Source organism: Magnolia sinica, chromosome 18 (assembly GCF_029962835.1).
Source record: "Magnolia sinica isolate HGM2019 chromosome 18, MsV1, whole genome shotgun sequence".
Lineage (NCBI taxonomy): Eukaryota > Viridiplantae > Streptophyta > Magnoliopsida > Magnoliales > Magnoliaceae > Magnolia > Magnolia sinica.
This window is the reverse complement of record NC_080590.1, coordinates 20281457-20308951: the sequence shown is the minus strand read 5'-3', so window position 1 is coordinate 20308951 and position 27495 is coordinate 20281457. Positions and strand designations below refer to the sequence as shown.

The following is a 27495-nucleotide window of genomic DNA, read 5'->3' as shown; positions in this document are numbered from 1 at the left end:
GTGTTTCCGATCCAAGACCTGTAGGCGATGTATATGTTATATCCATGCTGTCCATTCATTTGATCAGATCATTTTTAGGTATGAGCTCAAGAATGGGACAGATCGAAAGCTCAAGTGGACCACACCATAGAAAACAGTGGGGATGCAACGATTACCATTGAAAACTTCTTGGGGGACTACAGAGGTTTTGGATCAAGCTGATATTTGTGTTTTACCTTCATCCATATCTGTGTGACCTTATAAACAGGGTGGATCTCAAATAAACACTACGGTGGGCCCTACATAGGTTTCAGTGGGGGTGTAATTATTCCCACTGTTGCTTGTGGTGTCGTCCACCTGACTTTTCGATCTACCTTAGTTTTAGGCTTATGCCTAAAACGATATGGAAAAATGAATGGACGGTGTGGATAAAACACATACATCATGGTGGGGTCCAACGGAGTTTTGGCACCTAAAATCTTAGGGCCTCGCATCGTGTCCCGTAAAGAAATGTTATAAAAGAGAAGGGGCATGCTACATAAAGGCCACTTATCTGAAGGAACCGGGACTTTTACACAATTTACAAACAGGAGGAAATAATGAAGTAGAGACCGTTGGAACTTTCCTCAATAATGTAGAGCGCACCAATCAGAGAGGGGCAAGTGCCATTTAAAATCACTTTATAAAAAATTCTAGTCTTCTTTCTTTTTTCCCTGAAGAGTCCTTTTTAGAGAGAACATAATCATATTTCCGACAACGAGTATCTCTCATCAATTCGATTTTTGCTTATTATCCTTCTTCCGAGGAAACTTCTAGACGAAGGATTTGGGGCAAGATGAATGGCCTAGATCACCAAGAGTTGAAAAATCAAAGCCATTGAACTACAGTGAAGGGCAATGGACAACACCTAGGATCCTTAAGCGAAATCAGTCCACGTTCAACAGGTGAGATTCAAGATATTATTGGACAACTAAGATCCTTAAGCCACCCATAATTTTTAGTGCATGGACCACCTACCTGACAGCCCATCATGGATCACTGTTTTCAATCACAAAACATTTGTACCACATGGATGGGCGAACCAGGTAGCATCTCTTTAAAATTGCAGCCCAAGAAAGATGGGTGGCTTCAAAAAAAGCCTAGTGGCTGAGAATATAGAGATGATGCTAGTTTTAAATACTAGCATGGTAAAAATTGCAGGATATGTTTCCCTCACTAATTTTTACAACCGGAAACAGATAATGTTCTAATAATGTTATCGTAATTCCAAGTTCATTCCAAACAGTATCCTGAAAACGATAATCGTCTCTAACTTTGTTCCTAGGCGACAGATTATTACAGATATCAGAAACTGAAAGCATCTGTTGATCTTCAATGCATGAAATTGCTTGTAGATTTGAACCACCCATCATTCCATTCCCCCATTGTCAACGATTGGCAGACAATGCAGAGATTGATTTTAGCCTACTAAAAGGGGGAAAAAACTAGGACATGAAGTTTCCATTCCGGATCCGCAGCAGCATCGGATGCCAATCGATCATGGTTCTTGGATAATTTGGTTCTTATGAGTCCACCTCGACAAACAGGCTCGCCTGTGGATGCAACCCGGCTTCCTTCAGAGACAAGGAGCGCTTTTCTGGGCCGTAGATGACCCTAGGGAAGTTTGAAACCAGGTTATATTTCTCAGCCTTCAAGCAATCCAGAGAATCGACATAGTCGTAGAGAGATTGGATCATAGCTGTACTATGAAACCGCCTCTCCTTCCGTTCTCCTGTTGGAAACCGCACAAGAACCTGATGAAAAAAGGAATTGGAAACACAAGCATTAGCTCCCATGGGTAGCATTACCAGTCCAACAGTTTCATATATGCAATATCTCCCAATTGTAATAATCAGCATCTTGGCTACACATCCCAGTGATGTAAATTTGCCCTTTCCCCAAGATATTCCAAACCGTGCTTTGCTAAGCCTGCAGGCATGTGCAATAAAGCTCATGTACAAGCCACACCTGCAACACCATGGCGCAATGGGTCTGAGATCCAATCCATCCATCAGAATGGCACCACTAAATTGATGCCCTAGGCCAAGAATCAGGTTGATCCAATGGTCAGGTGAGGCAAAGTTTGCTAAACAGATGACAGGCTCTGAAAAACATGGATCAAGTTTTGTTTCCATATTGGGGACCACATGCTGATTGGACCAGATTTTAGTTTCAGAAAACATGTACAAGGTCAGATGCACCTAATGAATGGATTAGATCTTGCACATATTTGCCACGCTGGTACACGAGCTTTATTGCACGTGTGCTTAGAAAAAGTTCATCCAAACCAGGATGGCAAGAGTACTACTAATTGAATCCCTTTTATCTTTAGCTCGCTAAAGGATACCAGCCAAATGCTTAAATTTAAATACTGCCGAATCATAAGTACAAATAAATTTATCATCTATTTTGCCTCTCATTAGAGAAGTATATGCACAGCTAAAAAAATATTTATGGGAGCTAATTCTCCAGCGAGAGACTTCTTTATGCATTTGCAAAAAAAAAAAAAAAAAAACTTGAAAAGACATACTGGTAGTGATCAAAATGCTTAAATGACCGTAGGCGGTTGGCCCCATGGTTCTCCTATGCATGAGAACAGGAAATTATTTGAACAGAAGGAAAATATTTGAACTGTAAACATTTATATTTATATTTACATGTGTCCATGTATGTTGGTGTGTGATTGAGCATAGATGTAGCAGTTCTCAGAAGTCAGGGAGTAGGAACACTTGGAAGAGTTTATATTTACTACTACGGAATAATTTAAAACATATTCATAATCACTAAAATAGACTGCAGATATAGACATCTAGATTCAGTAAAAGACAGAAACTACAAACGATACAAAATTGATTTAGTTAAAGATGGTATGGGTAGAATCATGACACTATTGGTTGGTGGGAGGAGCAAATATGAAGCGGTGGACGCGGTATAGAGTGGGAGAGAACCTTGGGTAGAAAAATCCTGTGAGTAGGGCTCATTTGCATAAGAACCCAGCTAAATTTCACATGTGCACAATAGAAAGATGCTCAGATGGGATAACATTAACCAGCCAAACTTTAATACCCATACAAAAGGCATTTTATCGGCATATAATGAGTGCTGCTAAAAATGTATTTATCCGAACATTTAGGACACAGACATGCATGCACGGAGGCATGCGCATGCATATTTGCATATTAAAGAATTAACGTATAAACATGCATATTTGCGCACACATGCATATGTCAATCTTCCTAAAAGAACACCGAATGATTAATTTAAAGCCCAACATGGCAATGTAAGAGAAGAGTAACCCCTAGAATGGGAATGTAGCATACACTCCAAAGTGGGGAGTACGTTGCAAAACCATAGACCTGGAAAGCATTTTATTGAGAAAAAAGAGTCAGTGCAGGTCCAATACATCAATGCGATGACCTTTTTTTTTTTTTTTTCTAAAAAGCAAGAGAAGATTTAACTAAAAAGCAAGAGAAGATTTAATCAAAGATTAAGCAGAGACTCCAAATAACTTGGACAAGGTTACGATGATGATGAACAAAAGATTAACAAGGTTAAGATGATGATGAACAAAAGATTTATTCAGAGAGAACAAGAAGATAAGGGTGAGGGAATGAATTACCATTACATAGAGAAGTCCAAGGGACACCACCTTTGGTAGAAAAAATATTGGCTACACCATTCACCTCTGTAGCCATTTGGGTAAAGGAAATGCCTAACCTAGTGCTGATGCTTAACCTAGGTTAAACACCACCTCGCTAGCATAAATAGGAGTGACCCCATAAATAGACATTTTACTTTCTTTTTTTTTTGAGAAGTATAAATAGACATTTTACCTTTCCTTCAATAAGGCATTGGGCCATAAAAAGGGGTCAACAAAATAACGGATCACTTAATAGCGTTGAAACAAATTGAAGAAACTATTCTAAACAGTCCTAACAAAATAAAAAAGCATAAATAGATGGTCCACCGATGTCCTGAAGACACATGATGCACATGTTGGTGATATACAGGTGTCTTTCCTGCCCAATTGTTCTGCCAAGAGACTGGTATCTACTCTTCCAGCTTGAAAGTTCCCTTTCAATACTCATGACCACCTTGTCCAGCATGTGTTTCAGTATGCTTACCAATGTGCAAAGGGAGCCCCAGATAGACAAAGGGAAGCTCACAACCTTACACCAAAGGTCTCAGCCAGACTTTCCACTCCCTGAGCATCCAATGACACCCATCCTTTCACTTTTGTGAATATCAAACTTCTGGCCTGAAACTTCTTAAGTATTGAATAACTTAAGTTATCACTTGGGTTGCTTCACCATCACATAGATGGAGAGCATGATCCGTGAATTGGAGATGAGAAACCTAAAAGCTCGCATTTTCCACTTCAAGTTGTCAACCAAGCCCACCAATCTAGCTCTGTCAAACATTTTGCTTTGCGCCTCAGCCACAACAACAAAAGGAAAAGGTGAGAGAAGGTCACCTCAACGCAGCCCTCTTGAGCCCCTGAAGAATCCCTTGGGTGAGCCATTGACCAAAAAAAAAAGTATCGAGCCCAGCTCACACACAACTAACCCATCTTCTCCGCCTGACTCCTCAACATGCAGTCAAGAAATTTCCAGTCAAAATGACCACAAGCAATGTTTTGAGAGTCAAAAACAGATCGTAAAAATAGTAAGAGGATTGAAATCATAGGATTATTTTTTTTTTTAACAATATTTTACACAAAATATAGAAAAAATCTGAGAAATATTCATAAAATCTAAAAAATAGGATACATCAAATATCCATTATTCTATCATTCTACATCATACTTTGTAGATAATTAACATTACTTAAATAAAAAGCAAGCTAAATGTGGTCATTTCATTACTTACAAAGGTTTTGATAAAATTACCTAAAGCTTATAAGTTAAAAAACTAAACTGCTAATTAAGGAGTAACATTATGAAGAGATTGAGATGATTAGATGTCTAAAAAGATTTCCCCAAAAAATCTAAACTCTACAACTCAAAAAAAAAAAAAAAAAAAAAAAAAAAGAAAAAAAAGAAAAAAAAACTTCTAAAAAATGCTCTAAATTATCAATTTCAAGTTTCATATAAATATTTTATATAATTAACATGTCAATTTAAACTAGAAGAAGAAGAAGAAGAAGAAGTTAGTGTTTTGTGTGTGTGTGTGTGTGTTTTAAAAGCACTGCCAACTCTACAGACTTCAAAATAATGTTCCCTCAAAGCACATAAGCTATCATGATTTTAAGTCAAAGTGGTAAAGTGTAAATTCCTAATGAGGTCTTCAAAAAAAAAAAAATCTATTAATGAGTTTTTCATTATTATATAAACAATCAAATAAGCCTTTGAGTTTAAAATCACATAATAAAACCCTAGAAAAACACAACTTGATTTCAAGATAGATGACAAAGAAAGAAATTGAGTGCAAATCAGTTGAAGTCAAATCCTACCCAACATTACCACAAAACACAGAGGTCAACAACTATCACCACAAAAACATTACAGACAAATCATAGATCAAATTGGTGTCTTGCCTAATTAAGAGGCAAGAAATCATAAAAAGAAGCTGCACAATATAAGGTTAAAGAGAATATCCATCATTTAACTTTTTACAAAGAATAAAATAAAACAATTGACCTGTTCTAAAAGCTCCTAAAAGTCCCCACCAATTTTAAAGCATAAAATGGTAGCAAAAATAAAATTTTAAAAAGACGAGTAATATGAATTGTAAATCGGGGATCGAATCATAAATAACAGGATTCAAATCAAAGAATCGTAGGATTCATCCAAAAAGGGATTCAAAGTGGGATTCACATCGTTTTGCCCAAGATTTGTCTTAAGTTGTAAATTGCAGGATTTTGACAACTATGACCATAAGCCTCCTCCATATCAACCTTACAAATAAGCCCAAGCTTCCCTTCCCTAGGCCTAGAATAAATACATTTGTGAGCAATCAAGGATTCATCCAGAATCTTTCTACCAAAGATGAATGACCCATGGGAATTAGAGATGACAGTCCTCAACACCTTACGGAATCTAGAACCAAAGAGTTTAGCCAAAAATTTCTGCCCCCTGAAGTCCTTCAAACATCCGGCCCCCTCTTTCTTAAGAACAACTTAATAACAAACACCCATCTCTTTCGAAAGGCGGCCTCTAGCATAGAATTCAGAGATGAAATACAATAAATCTCCTTTTACCTCAAACAAATGATTCGAAGGAAGGCAATAGGGAACCATCCAGAACAAGAGCCCTATCACTCCTCAAAGATGAGACTGCAAGTTAGCTTTTTCTTGTTCAAACGGCTTTTCCATCATCTCTACCTCCATATCAGATAAACAATCAAACCCTAGATTGTCCAAATCTTGAAACTCTAGAGTTTGATAATGTTCCTTATCTTGGAACCTCTCCCTGTTATCCAAAAAGACTTGGGATGTGATTACAATTGCCCCTAGCATTCACAATCTTGTCCCTTGCTTTTCGAATGATGCCATCACTTGATCTCTTCCTTTAGCTTCTTTGAATATTCCCATTTTAGATCAGATCGCAGGTTCTTGTCATCCACTGACAAAGCTCCATATTCCTCTTTAATATGAAGCCAACATTCACTCTTTCTTTCTTTTTCTTTTTTTCCTTTTCAGTTTGTTCATGAAGTCGAGGCAAAATTCATATTGGCCTTCAACAGAGGCCCATGTGATTGAACAATTTCAGTTTTGCAACCCAATGTCTGTGCATGATTGGGCACCCTCCTTCCACCAACAGCAGTACCAGCCATCCCACATTTACTCAACGGTTATGTGAAACATAGAGATTGCCTGGAAACACATCAAGATGGTGTTTAGGTTCTCAACTTGGTCTTCAGAGGCTGCACAATGGACCAAAGTATCATCTGCAAACTAATGGGGAGAGATAGCATTGTAAATCCTCAAATTACGTGAAACCCAGAGACTGCCTGCAAACACATCAAGATGTGTTATGGAGGTTTCAAAGAATTTCACTCGAGAGCTATAATATGCAAAAGCATGGGAGCGTCTTTCACTTGCTTGATTCCTTAAAAAGGTGCGGAGGAGCTGCCCCAATTCAGACCGATCAGTTTGGTACGGAGTATTTACAGAATATTGGCAAAAGCTCTGGCAGAGCGCATTAAAGGGGTAATGTCATTAATCATATAGCCATTCCAAGATGCTTTTTATTGCTAATCTGTTTTCCCTATCTATATAGTAATCGTTGCGTTTCAAAAAAAAAAAAAAAAGATGCTTTTTATTGCGGATAGGCAGATTTTGGATGGGAACTTGCTAGCCAACGAGTGCATTCATGCTAGGAGGAAGTTGAAAAGGCGAGGGATGGTTGGCAAAATCAATATGGAGAAGGCATACGATCATGTATAGCAGCAATATATTTTGATAATGATGCTAATGGATGGGTTTCGGTGCAAAATGGCTTTACAGGCGTGCATCTCTTCGACATCCTTCTCCATTTTGATACACGGCACCCCCACTGGTTTTTTTTTTTTTTTTTCAAGTTCTCGTGGTTTGAGGCGGGAGATCTGTTATCCCTGTTTCTTTTCATGATTGTTGCAAAAGGCTTCAGCAGGTTGATGAGTTAAGGCGGAAGACATGTGTTTGATCCAAGGTTTTCATGTCAGTCCGTCCCATGTTATATTGCATCTTTAGCTTGCTAACAACACTCTGATGCAATGTGATGCTTTGTCTTCTCAGATAAAATAATCTTAAGAGTTCGTTGCGGTGTTTTCAGGTGATCACGGATCTGAAGATCAACCTCTCCAAAAATGTGATGATGGGGGTGGGAACGTTGAAAAGCAGGGTTTCTCAGCTAGCTGCAGTCCAAGGGTGTACCACAAGGTCCTTCCACTTCACATACCTAGGTCATCCACACAGGTTCCGATGTTGGACAAGGTTGAGAAGCGATTGGCAACTGTGAAGAAAAACTGCCTATCACTACATGGTAGAATTAAGTTGATAAAGGCAACCCTTGAAAACCTCCCGGTTTCCTATATGTCTACGTTTAAAGTTTAGATAGCGGTGGTAATGCAGGGGCATTTTCACACCAGGCTCGAGTGGGGTGGCCTGTGGGATACAGGGGCACACTTGGAGTGGGCGGCCCATGTGAGGCGGGCCCCATCGAGTGAAGCGGGTGACTTGTGTGAAGCGTAATGCGTGGAATGTGGGGCCTGTACTATGAGATAAAGGGATTGATTCACCATGCTCTATCAGTTAGAACTTTTAGAGCAAGAGGTTAATTGTCCTACATCAAAGTGGTATCAGAGCGGAAGGTCTTGTGTTCAAGACTCCTCACCATGGGTGATTATGTAGGGGCATTTTCACATCGGGCTTGATTCGCCATGCTCTCTCAGTTGGAACTTTTAGAGCAAGTGGTTAATTGTCCTATATCAAAGTGGTATCAGAGCGGGAGGTCTCGTGGTCGAGACTCCTTACCATGGGTGATTATGTAGGAGCATTTTCACATTGGGCTTGATTCATCACGCTCTATCAGTTCGAGCTTTTAGAGCAAGTGGTTAATTGTCCTACATTAGGTGGCCAAAATGTTAGAAAAGATGTAGTGGGACTTACCGTGGGAGGGTTCAGGGGAAATTAAAAAGTCTCATCTGGTTAGTTGTGGGGAGTTGCAGCAGGGAAAAAAAGGGGATTTTTAGTTTGGTAGGATTAGGGAGAAGAATTGGAGTTTGTCAGGCAAATAGTGGTGGAAGTTTCAATCAGAGGATGAGGCGCTTTGAAGAAAGTAGTAAAGGATAAGTATGGGGCGGATAACGGGAGATGGGATCCGAACTGTGGGAGTAAGGCCGCTAAATCAGGGGTGTGGAGGGAGATTAGCAAGTTTGGGTGTACAGATAATAGGTAGGGCAAAATGATGCAAGATGGGCTTGGTTCCAAGCAGGGAGGAGATAAAATCAAACTCTGGGAGGACAACTGGGTGGGTGGTCAACCATTGTTAGAGAGGTTTTCAGATATGTACAGTGTGGCGGCAAACCTAGGTCTGGGTGGCCTCCTGAAGGATTGCATCAAGGCGATTGGGTCCAAGAAGGTCTAGGATATTCGATTTAGGAGGAATTTGAAAGACAAGGAGATCGCTTGTTTCACTGAGCTATTGATCACCATAAAGATTCTGGTGATAAGGAAAGCAAGGATCGTAAAATTTGGAAGGGATTAAAGACAAGAGCTTATTTGGCTAAATCCTTTCTCTAGCTTCTCTAGAATCAACAAGCTAATCCCTTTCCTTCGCTTGTATGGAAATCAGCTGCACTGCCACATGTTGATGCATTTATGTGGATAATAGTCAAAGAGAAAATTTTGACCATTAATCTTCTCGAGAAGAGGGGAATGCAATTTCCGAACAAGTTCATTGAATGCACCTGCAGTGAAGAGAATGCTAATCACATTGTCAGCTTTCTCGAGCAGCATGGTGCTCAGTTCTAAGTGAGGTTGGGGTGGATTGGGACATAAATGAAAATCTTAGAGGTCTTATGGAGAGCTTGGGGCAAGGTATTCCATAATGGTAACGGTGGCTATAACCGGTGTTCGAATTATCTCCAATATTATCAAAATATCTCCAATATTATCTTTATCTCCAGCTCAGCGATACCGATAACAAAGGTAGCAATACCGATAACATTGGTAGTATCAAAAATTTCAGGTATTAGCAATGTATAGCTAAGTATCGCAACATATCAATATCGCTAATGTAATCGCCAATATTTTCAACTATGTAAATTCTAGGCTCACTTGTATTGCCAATGTATCACTAATATTTTCAACTATGTAAATTCTAGGTAATGCTTATATCATAAGTGTATCGACGATATTTCAATAATATCGCCGACGTATTGATATCATCAAAATTTTGTTTATTAGAAAATTTTTAATTTAATTTTTTTCATGGGCACATGGTTGTATATAGTGTTCAATTTGTCATTGATAATATTGATAATATCTCGATATTATTGATATTGCAACATGTGCGATATTGAGACCACAATCTTTCATTTCCTTACCAATTGTTAATGATTTCTTGGTGAAATATCATGTGTTGGATGTTTGGATGGAAGGTTAGATGGTTAAATAGGCCGAATGGAATGGTTGGACTGATTTCTTACAACAGCACATGCTTTTAAAGCCCCATTAAATGGAAACTTGTTATATGTGCATTCTTTGATTTCTAAATATGCAAATATGTGCATTTTAACATTTCATGAAGTTTCATTGAAAATTCCACTGTCTTTCCCATGTTTCCCCGCATTTTATTATCGACAATATCGATATTGTTTCCGTATCCCTGGCCAACGAAACTTGTAGCGATATTGATACTTCGAACACTAGCTATAACGGCAATCGCTGTTACCGTTAAGGCCCATATGGCTCTTCTTTTTTTCTTTTTCTTTTTTGAAAAACCTATTTTGGCACTGGCCATTATGGGGCTGTTACTAGTCATTTTTTTCCGCAACAGCCGTTATAGCTGTTATGACCCCATAACACGTAATGGTTACCAGTTATCATTACATAACGGCTGTTACGTAACTGTTTTGGAATACCTTGGTCGGGGGTTTGGCACACTCAATTCAAAAGGAAAATCTCTTTGGAAGATGGTGCCTTTAGCAACATGTCAAGAGATCTGGCTTGAGAGGAATAGGCACATCTTTTGGAACGAGGAGAGGTCATCTCATGTAATATTTGGCAATATCAGAGATTACATTTGCTTGTGGACCTCATGTCTGAAAGAGTTTGAACACGTGTCCATGGAGCAGTTGTCAAGCAAGTGGGAAAAGCTGTTGCGAGCCAACCATAAATGTCCAAAAGTTGTTGCGCTGGTGGTTTCTCCAGGTAGAGATTGGTCTTTCAAGGTGGGAAGAAGTTGGAAGAAGGAAACGGGCAAAGCTGGAGCTGAAGGCTTGCTATGTGACCCTATCGGCAGGCCTTTGATGGTTTTTTCTGGCCCAATCTAGGCCAAGTGTTCAACCCAAGCTTCAACATCATCTCATTTCATTCAGCTTTGCATCAGATTTGAGATCGACAATCTCTTGGTTTTCAGGTGGGATAGGGGAGGTCTCATTCTTAGTTTGATACCCGATGTTTTCTCAGATCTTAGCACCAGGCTCAGAGGGTTAAACATTTTGTTTACCCTTTTTGACATGGGTACTAATAATCCTTCTTTTCTGTTAGCGTCTACAGGAGCTCAATCCCATCTGTACTTTGGAAACACAGTTTCCCTTATTTAAGTTTTAATGCATTTTGTTACCTTCCCAAAAAATTTTAAAAATAATAATAATAAAGACGATTTTTAGGTTCTCAACTTGGTCTTCAAAGGCTTCACAATGACCAAAGTACCATTTGCAAACTAAAGGTGAGAGATAGCATTTAGAAATCCTTAAATTACACACCACAAAACCTTAAAAGAGGTCGAAGCTTCTCCTTGAAAACAATCTATAGAAACCTTCCACCATAATTGCAAATGGAGGAGGATCAATTTCATGAAGACGCCTTGAGATATTTAATATGCTCCTTCCCAATTCCCAAAGTAGAAAATATGATGCCTCACTCTAGATTTTACAAAAACCATATGTGTTGACCAACTAACAAATCATCATCCTATAACTACTTCTTAAAAAAGCACTTTCACAACCACACATACTTTGGGGAAGCTACATCATATCACATTTTTGGCTTGTTACAAACCTTTGAACGAGATGACATTTTGCAATCTAAATCTACCCAACTTTGACAATTAAAGTGGGCAGCTAAAAGAAAATTCAAATCTCCACTACTAGGTCCAACATTTTATGAAATTCAACTCCCTCCTTTCCAAGGACCCTTACATCCCCCAACACCACCATGGCCAAGCTTTTATTGAATACCCATGAGACTAAAAAGGGATAGAGAAAAGTACCAAATTATTATTGTGCAGAAGCAATGCCGAAACAAATGGTTGATCATTTCCTCCTTTTTCTTGTGTATGAAGTAAATACTTGGAAAATTATGTCACCAACTGAAGTTGTCCAAGGTAAGTTAGCCCTCGTCATCCAACAAAGGCCCTTATCCTCAAGAGGAGACAATTCTGAACCACAACAATGAAAGCTTTAAATAAAGGCTCGTCTCTGTAAGTAACCTTAAGGATCCCATCTCCAAACCCACACCCTCATTCTCCCTAGAAGCATGGGAGCATTGGCTTCACTTAATACTCTCCTCGACTTCCACCTCCCTTGGTAGCAATGGAGAAATACAATGTGCCCCTTAAAAAATCATTACATTGGTAACTAATGACACTCTCCATACTACCCTAAACAACCTTGGTAACCCTCTCATCGACCTTTCTCCTACCCTCTAAAATCCTACCAAAACCTTACCTGACTCCCAATGCCAACTTTGAACCACGCTAAACCATGGTAAACTTCTCACCAACTTTTCTACCAACTGATCCTCCCAAAATCTTACCCGACTCCAAACCCAAGTTACCCAACCTTAAACCTAATGAATTAACCATGCTATGGTTCATATTCCTAGCCTTCGTAAATGGCTTTCCAAATCCCCAACCCCTTACCACTGAATCTAATCACTCTATCCAAAACATATTTTCCCAACCCAGTATCTTTTTGCTATAACATGCCTCCATAAAGCTTAAATTTAAAGCCAAACTGCCGCCACCACCTGAAAAAAGACCTCAATTTCTCTCACGGATTCCCAATACCCTAGTCTCCCTTGCATTTTCAACTTTTGAACATTTGCTCAATCAGTCAAATGGATACTGTGATTTTTGTCCTCTGTTTCCCTTTGTACTATCTCTAATCATTTCACAAATTCCTCGGGGATCTTAAATAGTGAAAGGTAGAAAATAAGCAAGCAAAGAGTAACCCTGATCAAAATGCTTCTCCCTCTTAGGGCTGTCAATGGGCCAGGTTGGGATGTCAAGTTCACAACCCTGGCTAGCCACAGGCTGAGCTTTTGGGACTCATTTTAGGCCTGCGGACTAATTCCCGGCCTCAAGCAGAGGAAAGCACATGAACAGGCCAGTCATGGGTCCGGATCTTGCAAAATTTTCTATTCAGGCCAGGCCCAACCACAATTCAGGCATGTTGTGGCTGTTGAGCCAGGCTTGGGCCTTGATTTCATGCCAGCAGATTTGAATGGGCACAACAGATTTGAATGGGCCTGAAATGCAGGCCCAATGAATAAACAGTAGGGCCCAGCCAGGTCCTAGATTGGCCACAGCCTGGCCCAATGAATAAACAGAACGGCCCGGCCAAGTCCTAGATTGGCCCTGGCCCATTGATAGGCATCCCTCCTAAAAACAATCAGACAGAATTTCTCTTCCGCATAGCTTGTTCTAGATCCCATATGTCCAAAGGTCAAGACCACGCCCCAATCTGTGCCATAACAAGAGATCCAACTCTGCAAATCCTTACAGTTGGCTCTTGCTTATCCAACTTTTCATATATATAAACTGAAGTACATGCTAAGAGTTTCACTAATCCTACACAGGCATGTACGAAAACGGCACCCACATGTCCTTTGATTGATAAATATAAGGTGCAGACCTCATGGATACAAGTATTGCGCTCACCTTTTCCCATCCATGCATATGGGACCATCATTCATCTGATGATAAATACCCTAACCATCACTATCATACAACTGCTGGCAGGTGTCGATACATCTCTACATTTGAAGCTTCTATTTTTTAAAAAATAAGGCCCTTTAGTCAAAGGAAAAAAAAAAAAAAAGAACATCCTCAGTCAATGGACCTCAACAGGTTGCCTATTCTCCAGCTTTAAGTGAAAACAATTCTTTACTACAAAATTGTACTATTCCAGACATGGCATCCACATAACAGATATTGAATTTTTATTTGTTCAGCCAGTATAAGAACTTGAACATGCTGTTTGTTCTCAAGATTACCATTTTATCATCCAATTCATGAGAAATCATCCTTACCCATTCAAAAAAAATATCTAATCATCTCTTCCTTAACTAAATCTGAAGCTTTCATGGATAAAATAAAATAAGAATGCAAAACATCTACAAGACGATTTATGTAGAGAATAATCAATCCCGGAGCTTCAATTTTTTTTTCCTTCATCTTTCTTCTTTTTTTATTGTTTTATTATTATTATTTATTTATTATTATTTATTATTTATTTTTTTTGCAATAACTAGTAGATGCATTAAAGCAGATAAATCTGAGAGGCAAAAAGACGTCAAAAAACCTAATAGAATTAACAGTTCTAGAGAAAAAAGATGAATTCATAATTCCTAGTTTGAAAAAACATTGTTTAGACTTCAGAGGGGTTACTTGGGTAACATTAGGCCCTTTTTCAGGTTCATCTCCCAGTGACAGAGCTTTCTCTTGCCGCCTTCTAGCTAGTTCAGCTTCTCTTTCAGCAGCTTCCCGAACTGCTCTTTCTCGAGCCTCTTCTTCCTCCTTGCGCTTCCTCTCAGCTTCTGCAGCTTCTCTTTCCAATCGTTCTTGCTCTTCTTTTCTCTGTCGTTCCCTAGCCTGATGTTGCAGACAGCATCGATTCATGACTTGAATTCAATGTCCATTATTCTTTTGCAGGTGTATGCAGGTCGGCTACTATTTAAGGAACTGACTTTTTTTAACAAGGGGTGAATCGAGCATTAGTGAACACAACTCCCACCCTCCAAAAGGTGGTGAGTGGGACATGTTTCAAAATGGGGTTTCGAGAACTTCATTTTGAATTCATTAACAGATTCCCACCAACCATCTTTGGATAGTTGGAGATGTATGTGTGCACCAAGCCTCAGCGTACACTGCATGTAAGCGATCTTTTCCTTTATTTAAACATTCATAGTCTAGAGCCAGAACTGGAAACCACTGAAAGCAACAAAGACAGTATAGAAAAGCAGCATACCTGATCAGCTTCAAGTGCTGCTCGGTATGCAGCATCTTGTTCCTCCCTTAAACGAACAGCACTCCTTCTTTCTTCTGCTTCAAGCCTAGCTGCAACTAAAGAAGGAGAACTCTCTTCAACAACTTTTTGAAGGATTTCAATCATTTGTTCAGGAGATTTTGGTCCCTCAACCTGCAGATGACCAATGATAACAAAGAAAATAAGTAGAACAAAAAGATTCTCAGCAGAAAAATACAAGGATGAACTCACAACGACAAACAAATAGATATCTCAACTTTTTTTAAAGGGTACCAGATATCTTAGCTTTTGAAACAACAGAAGAAAACCCCAATGACAAACAAATATATAGATCTCAACTTTTTTTAAAGGGTAACAGATATCTCAGCTTTTAAAAGAATGGAAGAAAACCCCAACTGGAATTGATGCAAAACAAGAACATCAAACCAATTTTTTGGTAAGTAACTAGGGGAAAGACAGGAGCCAACCTGTATTAGAAGAATATAAGGAAATTATGATCTCCTATATTTTTGTTGAGTTCTACAAAATTTACAAGATTCACAACGAAAGACCAAAGATCAATGTCTGAAAGAAATCATTTGAGTGCTCGTTAGCTGGATAATGGAGCAATATTATAGCACAATGCCAAAGATGCCATTCATGTCCTTTTTCAACTGCTTTCAGATGGCAAGGGGCTAGGCCTATTGCTAATGTGTGAAAAGTGAAAACCAAATTGCTACTCCAGAAGCAATAGCTTTTGAAAGACCTTAAATCTCTTCAGTTAGGACACCAAGTATGATATATGTTTTACCTGTAGACCTATAAGCAGCAAGAGCCATACTTACCTCTGTGATAAATGAAGTCGTATTTGTCCAGCGGAACATTATTAAGGTTATGGTGAATGTGTTAATTGCCAGGTTTTAAAAATGGCTATGTACCGGCTGTCACAGCCATTACATAACGGTAGGTGTAGGAACCATTACGCATTACGGGGCCATAACAGCTGTTATGGGGGGGGGGGAAAAAAGAAAAAAAACAAAGCCCATAATGGTCTGTTATGAGGTTGATACATTTTTTTCCTTCATAATGGTAACAGCTATAATGGCAGTCACAGCCTGCACCATAATGGTAACAGGCTAACAGCCATCATTAACATTATTGAATACCTTGGTCAATTGTAGATGTAGAAGCAGCAAGAGCCATACTCTTGCACAGACACCTACAGTGACAGAGCTGTGGAAGTCAGGTGCAAGTTGCTTGCTCTCACTCTCAGTCCATCTCCTCTTACATAGGTGTGGTGTGTTTGGAAGGTGTAGACATTCCACCTAGCACTAGTTGTCAGGATCATCTAATCGACTTTAATTAAGAAACAAGTGTTTCTGACCCATAGTTCCAATATTGAGGGGGTTAACCTAACACCTGAGTCCATCCTGCCTAATACTCTATTGACTTTAAACCAAGAACCTAGGAACCCTTAAGTAAACCTAGAAGTATGGACCCGGACTTAAACCTGTCTTTTTTTTTTTGGTTTCTCTTTTTTTTTTTTTCCATGTCTTTTTCTTTCTTTCTTTCTTTCCTGAACAGTTTGCTTTAAAAAATCTGTCATTATCAGGACGCGGAAATAATGCTTCCTTCCAAAAAAAAGTGTATTTTCTGAACCACAGATAAGATTTCCATGTCCATAAAGAAAAGTGTATTCTCTGAACCGTGAAAATATTAGTTCCTCATTTGCGGTCATCCTTTTCTTATTTTTTATTTTGGGAATCTGCTTCCTTTTAAGCACTAACTACTCATTCTCCTAGGTAACTAATCCAGTCTTCTAATCCTTTTCAAGCCTATTAGAAGGTGCCACCTTCCCCCACTCAAATGCACCCCAAAGTTCCTCAAAATCACCAAATAACCATTCCAAAAGTCTATAAATGCACCTCATCTCTCTTGACAAAGGGTCTTTATCCTTCTTTCCATCAAAAACCTAAAATCTCCAGCAGCCCCATTTCCAACCAGAAAACAACTCCCACCCAAGGCTAATCCCTTCAACAAAGGAGATAAGAAAGAAAATCAAGAGGTCTAAAATCCAGAGAATATTAGGGGAAAAAAAAAAGGGAGAATGGTGCTAGGATTTGAGACCTTTTGAACCTTCCCCATCTTCGACGAAGAAGATCACCTCAACTTCTTGAGGTTTCGAGGAATGACTCCGGTAACCGCAAAAGGGAGGGTTCATCAAATCTCCCTTCCTTCCCAAGGCTCCTATCATCAACCAAATCCAGGGAGGAATGTCAAGAACCCCTATCGTATGGCTTAAGATGTCAAAAGACGATATAGTTCCCAGACAATCAAATCACCAGATTCTATAAATTTATTTCATTTACTTTCTTTTCATTTCCCTTTTGTACAATCTGAATTCCCTATTCCAGCATTTTCATTCTCCCGCTAAGTAGAGACCATGTTTACAGTGGGTAGGGAAGGTTCCCCATTCTTGGATAAGGAGAGCGTCTCAACCTCTTGGGGTTTCAAGCAACGGCTCTGATAACCACAGAAGGGAGGGTTCAATAGTTTTCCTTTCCTTCCCAATGCTCCTATCCTCAGCCCAATCCAGGGAGGAAGGTCAAGACCCTCTGTCATAGAGTTCAAGACATCGAAGACAACAGATAACTAGAAAATCAAATTGCTACATTCTATTTACTTTAGTATTTCATTTACTTGCATTCCATTCTCCTCTTCTACAATCCGAAACTCCTATTCTAGGAATCCCATTCTCCCATTACGTACAGACCGTGTTTACCGCAGGTGCGAAGGGGTGCTTAATTCCTTCATTCCCCATCTTTAAGGCCCTTATCCAAAGTTCTCGAGGGACAAGACCACAATATTTGGCATAATTTAAATCCAATCAGAAATCACTCAAAATCACCTGATTCCATCGTCTTGTAGCCTCCCATGGAATTTGAGAACCATCAGCCTGTAGCAACTCCTTGGCTTGCTGCCTTGTTTTACAGAAGGAAATGTATAAAATGAGGGCACATCATGGATTCATGTTCTGGATGACCAGGAAAGCTATTCCATGAGAGACAGACCCTCAACAGAAGAGTAGTCTGCAAGACCATGTTACAATAATAGCAGGGAGTCCTCCGTAACTACTTCCATTCACTTAACATCCTCCATAGCTAACATATCAGCTGCAGACTTGCAAATGTATGTGCTGAAAGGACACATTTAAATTAATCACTTCGTATCTGTCGCCGAGTTCCTCTAGCCAATCATCCATTCCACTACAACCACCCCGACATGCACAAACACTCTCTCGCGCACACAAAATGGAGTTTTTGATAAGAACTCAATGTCTCTTGAGGACAGCGGCAATGGATTTGCATGTGGTCAATTGTAAGGATTTGAATCTAGGAATGTGAAACTCGGATATCTTAAAAAAATCATAATGTCACACCTCATATACTTGCTTAAAAAGGTAAGGTCCCCCCTTTGAATATTAGACAAACCTAGGTCAAACCCAGTCGTAATCATTTAGAATTTAAAGTGAATCCTACCAGGTTGGCCACAAGTGCAGCTTGGGAATATTGTTGGAGAAATTGATTTGTAACCAACCCTAGTTGTACTTGTATACTAGGAATGTAAAGGTTCGATGTTCCCCTAAGACAATCATCGCCATACTTTAGTCATATTTGTACATCAGTAAGATACGAGGAACGTGGCAGTGGCATTACGGTTATATCTCATATCCAATTCATTGATAACAAAGTACCTTTCACAAAGGAAAACCAGGATCGTGCAGATTTTTGTCAAGGGTTAGGCTATGGGATTAGTGTTGATACCAAGCCCATCCAAGAAATTGCATAGGGATAAAAATGGGTTCTTATGTCATTTTTGTGCCCCATATTTCTGCAAGGATTGAGGCTTTCATAAGATAGGAGTGGGGGTTGATATTGTGAATATATTGCATCCTATCTGGAAGTGTGGAAGTGAAGATACCTAACATTTCTTAAGAAGTAAAACACTGGTTCACACTATGATATCAAACTTGTAGATCTATAAAACGGAAATCTGTCAATAGTAGCCCTACTTGCTAATAAGTTGATAAAAATTGAAAGGAGCTTCCTGGGGAGAAGGGCAGATCAATAGAAACATTTGCACCTTTAAGATGGAAGATCTCCACAGGATGAGAGTAAAATCTAGAAAGATTTGCAGTTCTAAAACACCTAGGTAGGGGAGTGGCATCAGAGAATGAAAGCTAGTAGATGCCACGTTTCAACTATAGTCTTAATTCACGCTGTAAATCATCATTATCATGCACAACATAGACTTGTCTATTTGGTGAAAGGATTCATTTTCATGCTAACTTGGCAAAAGCTTGACAACTCACAGCCTATATGACATCAACCGTCCTCTTTTACCCAAGTTGGGGACTGGCACGCACAACTACTACCATGCAGAATTTTCTTCACAATAAATACTTTGGGGGGGGACGGATTAGATATTGAACACTTCAGTGGCCAAAAGGCTACTGAAGTAACGTGGCGTAACCTGATTGGTTGGATACAAACAATCTTTCCTTCTACAATGAATGCTCTTTCCGTTGGAGCTCCGTTAGAAATCTTCCTTTGTTTGGTTGTGCACGTACTCAACACAAGGTGCACCTAATCCACTCCCACCCCGGATTCAAAGCTCAGGTGGGCTACGCCATTAGAAACCGTAAAATCATGCAATCCGCTAAATCATATAGCGTGGCTCACTTGAATTATGGAATTTCCTAATTTTCGAATTGTTCCTTCATCCACATGAGACCCACACAATGAACGGGTGAGCTTATGGCTAAACAACATAATGAGCCCCTCACAGAAACCAACGGTGGGCATCTCCTCTCCACTTTTTTTTTTTTTTTCCTGTGGCATACAATAACACTTTTTCCTCCCACGATCCTTACCTCTAAACAATGGGCATTTGTTAGTTGAATTTCGGCGTTCCGACAAGCCAATTAAAAGATCAAATCAGTGTGCAACTTTAAGTTTACAAACCATCTAAACTGGGACCCACATAATTTGATGGTCTAATTTTAATTACTTGTATATCGGGTGTACAATTCCTTGGTGCCTGCGTATGAACCGTCCAACTCTACTAGACTATCAAAGTCTTTCTGTATGAGTAGGGTGGCAGCACCTAGAGAGGCCCATACATCATGTGTGTAACGTTACAAGGGTCGCGGATTAAGTGGTGTTGCCGGTGCTTTGATGAGCTGGGTGATGTGGGCCCAACAAGATGAACGTGTTTTATATCCACTCTGTCTATCCGTTTTTCCATCTCATTTTAGGTCATGAACCCAAAAATAAAGCAGATCCAAAGTTCAAGTGGACCACACCATAATCCAGGTGAGCCATGCTACATGATTTTACGGTTTCTGATTGTGTGACCCACCTGTGGCCCACCGGAGCTTTGAATCCGAGGCAGGAGCGGATTAAGTGCACTCCGGATCGAGTATGTGCACAGCCAAACGGAAGAAGATTTCTAACAGAGCTCCAACGGAAGGAACATTCATTGTAAATGGAGAAACTGTTGGTATCCAACCAATCAGGTTTCGCCACGTCACTTTAGTAGCCTTTTGGCTACTGAAGTATTCAGTATCTAATCCACGTCCGGGGGTGGGGGTTGTGTTATGCATGCCAAAACTACAGTCTTGGAATTGGCAATGGCCAGAAGATTGTTCTTCGGTGGGATGGCCCTCTATCCTCACAGCATCCAGATCTTTTGAGTCAAGACTCATGTCCCAATGCTCATGTTGAATACTACCCAGAGATCCAAGGTCGATTCTAATGTGGGCTCGTAAGAGAAGATGCAATCTCCAATTAAAATTTCAATCTCACTTTTGGCAGGTGAGCTTTCAAAGTTCTATTGGCTTTAGAAAGTGAGCTAATCATTTTCATTGTAATGGTGAGTGAATAAGATGAAGCTAGCTGGACAAAGAAATTGAGTGCTGCATTAGGTAGGGCTAGCCCCACTTGATTCATAAAGGGTCTCGACCCCAAATTGAAAACATTATCATTCCCAACTTGAAATGAGGGTGAGTTCACCATTAAATTGGTGCCACCGTGAGGTAATTCCTTATATAATGAGTTTGATTATTGCAATTCAGTTTCTTTTTCTCTTCTTTTTTTTTTTTGTTTTCCTTCTTTCTTTTTTGAAATTTAATAATTCAGTATCCACATAATTTCTCAATTTCAAATTATTTCAAAACCAAATCCCATTGCTCTCGCAAGAATCTTATTTTTTTTTTTGTCGTAATAGTAATAAAACAATGGCGCCATGTACTTATAACTGAGTGTAATTGTAATAAAAGCAGCGTAGAAATTCTCCTAGAATTTAGCAATACCTGCTGGAGCAGTGCGATCCTCTGATTGGTGGCCTGCATGACAACCGCACAGAAAGGGTAACGGGAGGCCTTCAAGCTGTTACTCATCTTGAACCCCTCACTCGCCCGAATGCTCCCGCCCCACACCACGAAGTTCTCATTCACGAACGCCGACACCAGCTCCGAGCACAGGCTCCCCTGGCAGAACGCTGGCGTGTCAGGGTGGTCCGGTGAATGCAGGTACACGAAAAGCATCCGAAACTCCCGACGGGCCCGCTGCAGCGCGTCCATGAACCCTTCCGCAACAAAGTTTGGGCGCGTCGAGCCGTAGTCCCTCTCGAACGCGGATATGAAATCCAATGCCTCCGCCGCCGCTGCCGATAAAGAAACCAACGGAGTCGAAGAGGAGGAAGCCGCGTCAGCCCCGCGCGGGCCCCACCCGATCATGCCGAGGGAGTGGGAGAGGACGCCGCCCGCGACCCACATGCCGAGGCCGATCGCGCCGGAGACCAGCCCGAGGCCGCCGGAGACTACGGAGATGGGGAGGGTAATGAGCTTCCATGCAAGACCGGGGGGAGGGGCCGGCACGTCGGCGGGAGAATCGGGGCGTTGGATGCCTTCCCAGGAATCGGATCGGACGGTTGTGGTGGCGCTGGCAGTAGGGGGGTCGGACGAGGGATTGGAAGTGGTGAAAGCGGAGATGGCGAGTTCGAGATCCCAATTATGAGCGGCCAGGATCTCCTGACAGAGGACAGGATCTTCTAAGCCTGTGATCGCTTGGAAATAGGATAGTTTGTCGTCGGAGCCGCCGCTGAAATCTACCATATCTATATCTTTCTATCCCTCTCGCTCTCTCCCTATCTAGCTTGTAATTGTCGTAGACGAAATGGTTTTTGCGGGCCTGGGAGATATACACCGAAGAGAGGTGTATAGCGAGGTTTCTTCTTCTCTTTTCAGAATCTAGAAGACGAAGAATTAAAAGTGTGTATTTCGGAACCCCTTTTGGGTTGAAAATATGCCCCAGGAGAGATCATTGACGCTGGTGGCCCACCTCTGTCAACTCCATGTCGACGTGGGACTCGCGAGTCATCAAATGTGAGCCATTGATCTGGTGGGGCAAATTTCGCATTTTTTCTGGGATATCTCAGCCGCTCATTGATGGGAAAGGATTGGCTACTCCCCCTGCCACCAGCCCGGTGGCTGGTGGTCGGTGCTCTGTGGGTCCCACCATGATGTATGTGTTTCATCCATTTCATTCATCCATTTTTTAAGATAATTTTAGAGCGTGATCCCAAAATTTAGAGGGATATAAATCTCAGGTGGACCACACCAGAGTAAAACAATAGTGATTAGATATCCACCATTAAAATCCTCCTGAGGCCCACTGTACTGTTTATTTGAAATCCAATCTGTTAATTAGGTCAAATATCAGCTTGATCCAAAACTTTTATGTCCCCCTAAAGGTTTTTAATGGTCAACGCTCATTCAACACTCTTTCCTGTAATGTGGTTCACTTGAGATTGAGACATACCTCATTTTTGGTCTCATACCATAAAATGATATGTAAAAATAGATGGACGGCATGGATGAAACACATAAATCATAGTGGGGCCCACAGAGCACCGACCATCAGCCATTGGCTGGTGGCAGGACTAGCAGCCAATCCGCGTCCCTCATTGATGGCACGCATGTGGGGACTTCAGAGAAATGGTGAAAGGTGGATGAGTAACGGTCCATGTCTAATAGGCCAAATATGATGGATAAGGTTATTCACTGCTTGTGACTTTGGAGTCTGTCCCATATCACGGTTATGATCATTTATCCACGTGTGCGGCAGAGAAGGTAGAGATGGACAAGCAAATAGCTCCTACAAGGGTGGAACTGGAAGTGGGCTGAGCTTCCCACGCCCAACCCATGTCTGGACTGCTTTGGGGGTGGATTGGGCATTCCCCTGGTTTAAGCTGGGATTGTCGGTGGCCCGGCTGGACCATGTGGCTTTCAGGTCTAGCCTATGTTATGCCAGTCTTTGGCTCAAGTATCATTCCCTATTATGGGCCCCTACAACTAAAGCCCATTTAACTAGGATATATCTAATGGAGGTGAGGTCGGAAAAACATCTTGCTACATGAGGCTCCTGCCAGTAGAACCCACCTTGATGCATGTGTTGTATATCCATGTCATCCATCTATTATTCCTGCTCATTTTAGGGCATGAGCCCAAAAATGAAGTAGATCTAATATAGGTGGACTACACCATGGGAAAAGGTGGTGATTGAACACCCACCATTAAAAACTTCGTAGAGGTCACCATAATGTTTACGTGCCATCCGATTTGTTGATAAGGTCATAGAGACCTAGATGAAGGGAAAGCACTTATATCAGCTTGATTTAAAACTTTTGTGGCCCATAAAAAGTTTTTAATGATTAATTACTATTGTTTTATGTGGTGTGGTCCACTTAATATTTGGATTGCTTCATTTTAAGGACTGGACTAACGAATGAACCTCAGATATACAACACATATATCAAGGTAGGCCCTACTGTCAAGACCTCGTCTAGCAGGCTATTATCCCGACCTCACCTATTCTGCGGCGAAATCTAATGCCGTGTTTAGAAGGTAGCAAGGGTATCTCAACATTAGATTAATCAAGATTGTTTGCCTTAACTTATTGTGAAGCGCTCGGGAAATGGATCATTGACCAAATGCGGCATGTCTATACTTTAATTCGACACATAAGTAATGGTTGAAAATGTATGGTAACAGATGTGGCACATGTAAGATGATCAAGGATTAAGTGATGCATGTGGAAATTTTATTAATGTGTAGTGGCACACATGTTATACATGCATTACAATTTAGCACATGTGATACATGAAGGATATTTAAAAGTTAAAAATATAATTAACAAGTGTAATGTGTCATTATTTCCATTTGTAATTACCAAGAGCTAGAGCAAAATGAACTTATTAGAATAACTTTTATTTAACAAGCTTTTATTAGATTAGAATGGAGATGCTAAATGAATCCTTAATCTCTCGATCTGAAGTACTTGCCAACATACGCACTTATCCAACTTATCGAGTTATTCTGAAAACTTGATTTTTCACAAACTTCGACTAAAATCAATTTAAAGCAATACTTATATATATGCATTTAAGAAAAATATTATTTGTAAAAGTCTGTTAAAAACAACTCGATACTGCTGGCGGATAAGTCTTCAAGTGAGTATCTATAGTTATAGAAACTTGGTGTAGCTGTCACGGGATCTTCCCCATGCAAATCTGTAATTTAGAATTAATCAAACCGCTTTTCCTAGTGTAACTGAGTCTAGCCAATTAAGGACCTTTCATCATAGTATGCTAAAGTAGTGACACTCAATCTTATCCTTATATACACAAGAGGAGGGTAGCTAAGGACATAAAGAGTCACCTACGGGACTGGCTACTCGCACGTTGTAATGATTAGATTAAATCAAAGCAATCTGTAGATAAAAAGTCCCAGCACGTAGTTACGATCCACATCGTAAAGTAAACAATACTAGGGGAATGTCGGGTCTACAATACGCAAGTCATTCTTCATGAGGGTATGACTCATCTCATAACCTCATAACCTGTCTATAAATTCATGCCATAATATTGATCGTATGAAAAAATGAATAGTGCGATTATGTTATTCGACTTTATCAATCTCATTTTCAATCTTAAAATAGATACGACTCACTCATATCCTCATCTTTTATTATTCACAATAAAGAGAAGTTCATACCTCAGTGTATGAACATGGCCCCAAATGCACTTCATTTGTATATTCAAGGTTGGTCAACCCGTGCACTCACCGACAAAAATAGAAATCCTACATGATCTCAAGGTAAATGCTGATGATCTACTTACCTAGTTTATATTAGTGTTCAATACTGAATAAATGGAATGTGTTATTCATTAATGAAAGATCAAAGGTACTACAAAACAAGTACATCACTCAAGCTTTCCTCAATTTCATCTGCCTGACGTGAACCTGAAATAGATTCTAGTTATAGGTTTCGTCATGGGATCAGCCATCATCTCCGTAGTAGGAATGTAGCTGTTAGTAGGAATGTAGCTGAGGGCAACCTTCTTATTTCTCACATGATCACGGACATAATGATACTTAATCTTAATGTGCTTAGACTTTTGGTGGTGTTTAGGGTCCTTTGCCAAGTCAGTGGTAGAAGTATTGTCTATCTTCAGCGATATAAGCTGACGAAACTTGATACAATACCTAAACTCAATAGAAATCTGCGAACCCATACACACTCCTAAACTGCAGCACAACATGCAATGTACTCATCCTCCATAGATGAAAAAGTTGTGGATGTCTGTTTCTTACTCGATCATGAGATAGCTCCTCATGCGAGTAAGAATACATATCCTGAAGTAGATTTTTCCTCGTCAGTGTCATTACCCCAAGCAGCATCAGAATATCCTTTGAGTTCGAGGCTCATAATACAACATTAAGTTTTTTGTTCCTCTGAGATAGCGGAATATACGTTTGACAGCTTGCCAATGAGACTATCCCGGATTACTCTGATAACGACTGATTATGCTAACTGCATAGCTGATATTCGGTCTGACGTAAAGCATAACATACATTAAACTCCCTACTACGCTTGCGTAAGGTACTGAGGACATAGCCAATTTCTCGACTTTAGTCTGGGGACACGATTTTCTGTCTAGCTTGATAACTTATCCATAGGGGTTTCAACAGCTTTTGAATTTTTCATCCTGAACCATTCTAAGATCTTTTGTATATACGTGGCTGGAGACAAGCCCAAAATTTTCTTAAGGCGATCCCTGATGATTTTTACCCCAAGAATAAAGTTAGCTTCACCGAGGTCTTTCATCTCAAAGTTTGAGAATAACCAATTTTTAGTCTATTAACAATTGCATGTCATTACTAGCTATCAGTATATCGTATACATCTCGAGATATTATCAGAAAAGATTTTTCAAACCGTTTCATGTATATACAATGATCTTCTTTACTCATTATGAATCCAAAAGTGGTGATGGCTAAGTGGAACCTCATGTACCACTGTCTTGAAGATTACTTCAGCCCATATATAGATTTCAACAATTTGCAGACTTTCTTTGAATACGTTTTGTCCACATAACCCATGTGTTGTTGCATGTATATCTCTTCATCCAAATTACCATTTAAGAATGCAGTTTTTACATCCATCTGATATAACTCTAAATTTAAACTTGCAACAATAGACAAGATCATGCGATTGAGGAAAACTTTGCAATAGGTGAAAAGGTCTCCTTGTAATCAATGTGTTCTTTTTGTGTAAAACCTTTAGTAACTAATCGTGCTTTATACTTGTCCACCGTACCATTTGTATTTCTTTTGATCTTTAGTACCCATTTATTTCATATCGCTTTGCGATTGGAAAGCAAATCAACAAGTTCCCAGACTTTATTCTTTTCCATGGAAGCGATCTCTTCATCCATAACATTCACTCAATCGGCCGAGTTAGAAGATAATAATGCATCTTAATACGAATCAGGTTCATCATCATCAACCGCAACGCAAGAGAATGTTTGCCCCTCAATATCGAAGTATCTTCGGGGAATCAATCATCTTTCGCTTCGACGTAACTCATGGGCCTGCTGAGATATTCTCCCATTGTCCTGACAAACTATAGGAGCATCATCATCTTGAGAAGCAGAACTCCCACTCTCCTGAGATACATTGGGTATTTCAAAAAGTTCTATTGGAACCTTTTACTGCATTCGGCTGGGGTATCTATCTTCAACGAAGGTCACGTCTCAGGATTCTATTTCAATCCATTGTCCATGGTCCTCATAAACTAGAACGTATCCATTTGAATGCATAGGGTACCTTATGAACATGCATCCAATGGTTTTACTATCAAGTTTATCTCTATGTGGAGTAGGTAGCGAAACATATCCCAAAGATCCCCAATGACGTAGGTTGGCTAGAGAAGAAATCCTCCTAAACGACATCTCATATGAGGTCTTAGGAATAGATTTGGATGTGACTCTATTAAGGATATAGACGGCTGTTAACAATGCGTCTTCTCAGAATGTGGTAGAAAGATTGGCTTGTGCCATCATTGATCTAACCATGTCCAATAGCATCATACTCATTCTCTCTACAATACTATTTTGTTGTGGAGTGTAAGCCATTGTGTATTGCCGAACAATTTCAACATTTTTCACAATATGATTTA

The 27495-nt window shown here is 40.0% G+C and overlaps 1 protein-coding gene across 1 annotated transcript; it reads right to left on the bottom strand.

Annotated features, from left to right (window-relative positions):
- Positions 1 to 1221: 1221 nt before the first annotated feature.
- On the bottom strand, positions 1222 to 22259 carry LOC131233936 (plant UBX domain-containing protein 10). Its single transcript, XM_058230811.1, has 4 exons — positions 21286 to 22259; positions 14916 to 15086; positions 14336 to 14539; positions 1222 to 1772 (listed from the first exon to the last, which is right to left on the bottom strand). The coding sequence occupies exons 1-4, from the start codon at positions 22087 to 22089 to the stop codon at positions 1542 to 1544; spliced, it is 1410 nt and encodes a 469-aa protein (XP_058086794.1). The 5' UTR covers positions 22090 to 22259; the 3' UTR covers positions 1222 to 1541.
- Positions 22260 to 27495: the final 5236 nt, after the last annotated feature.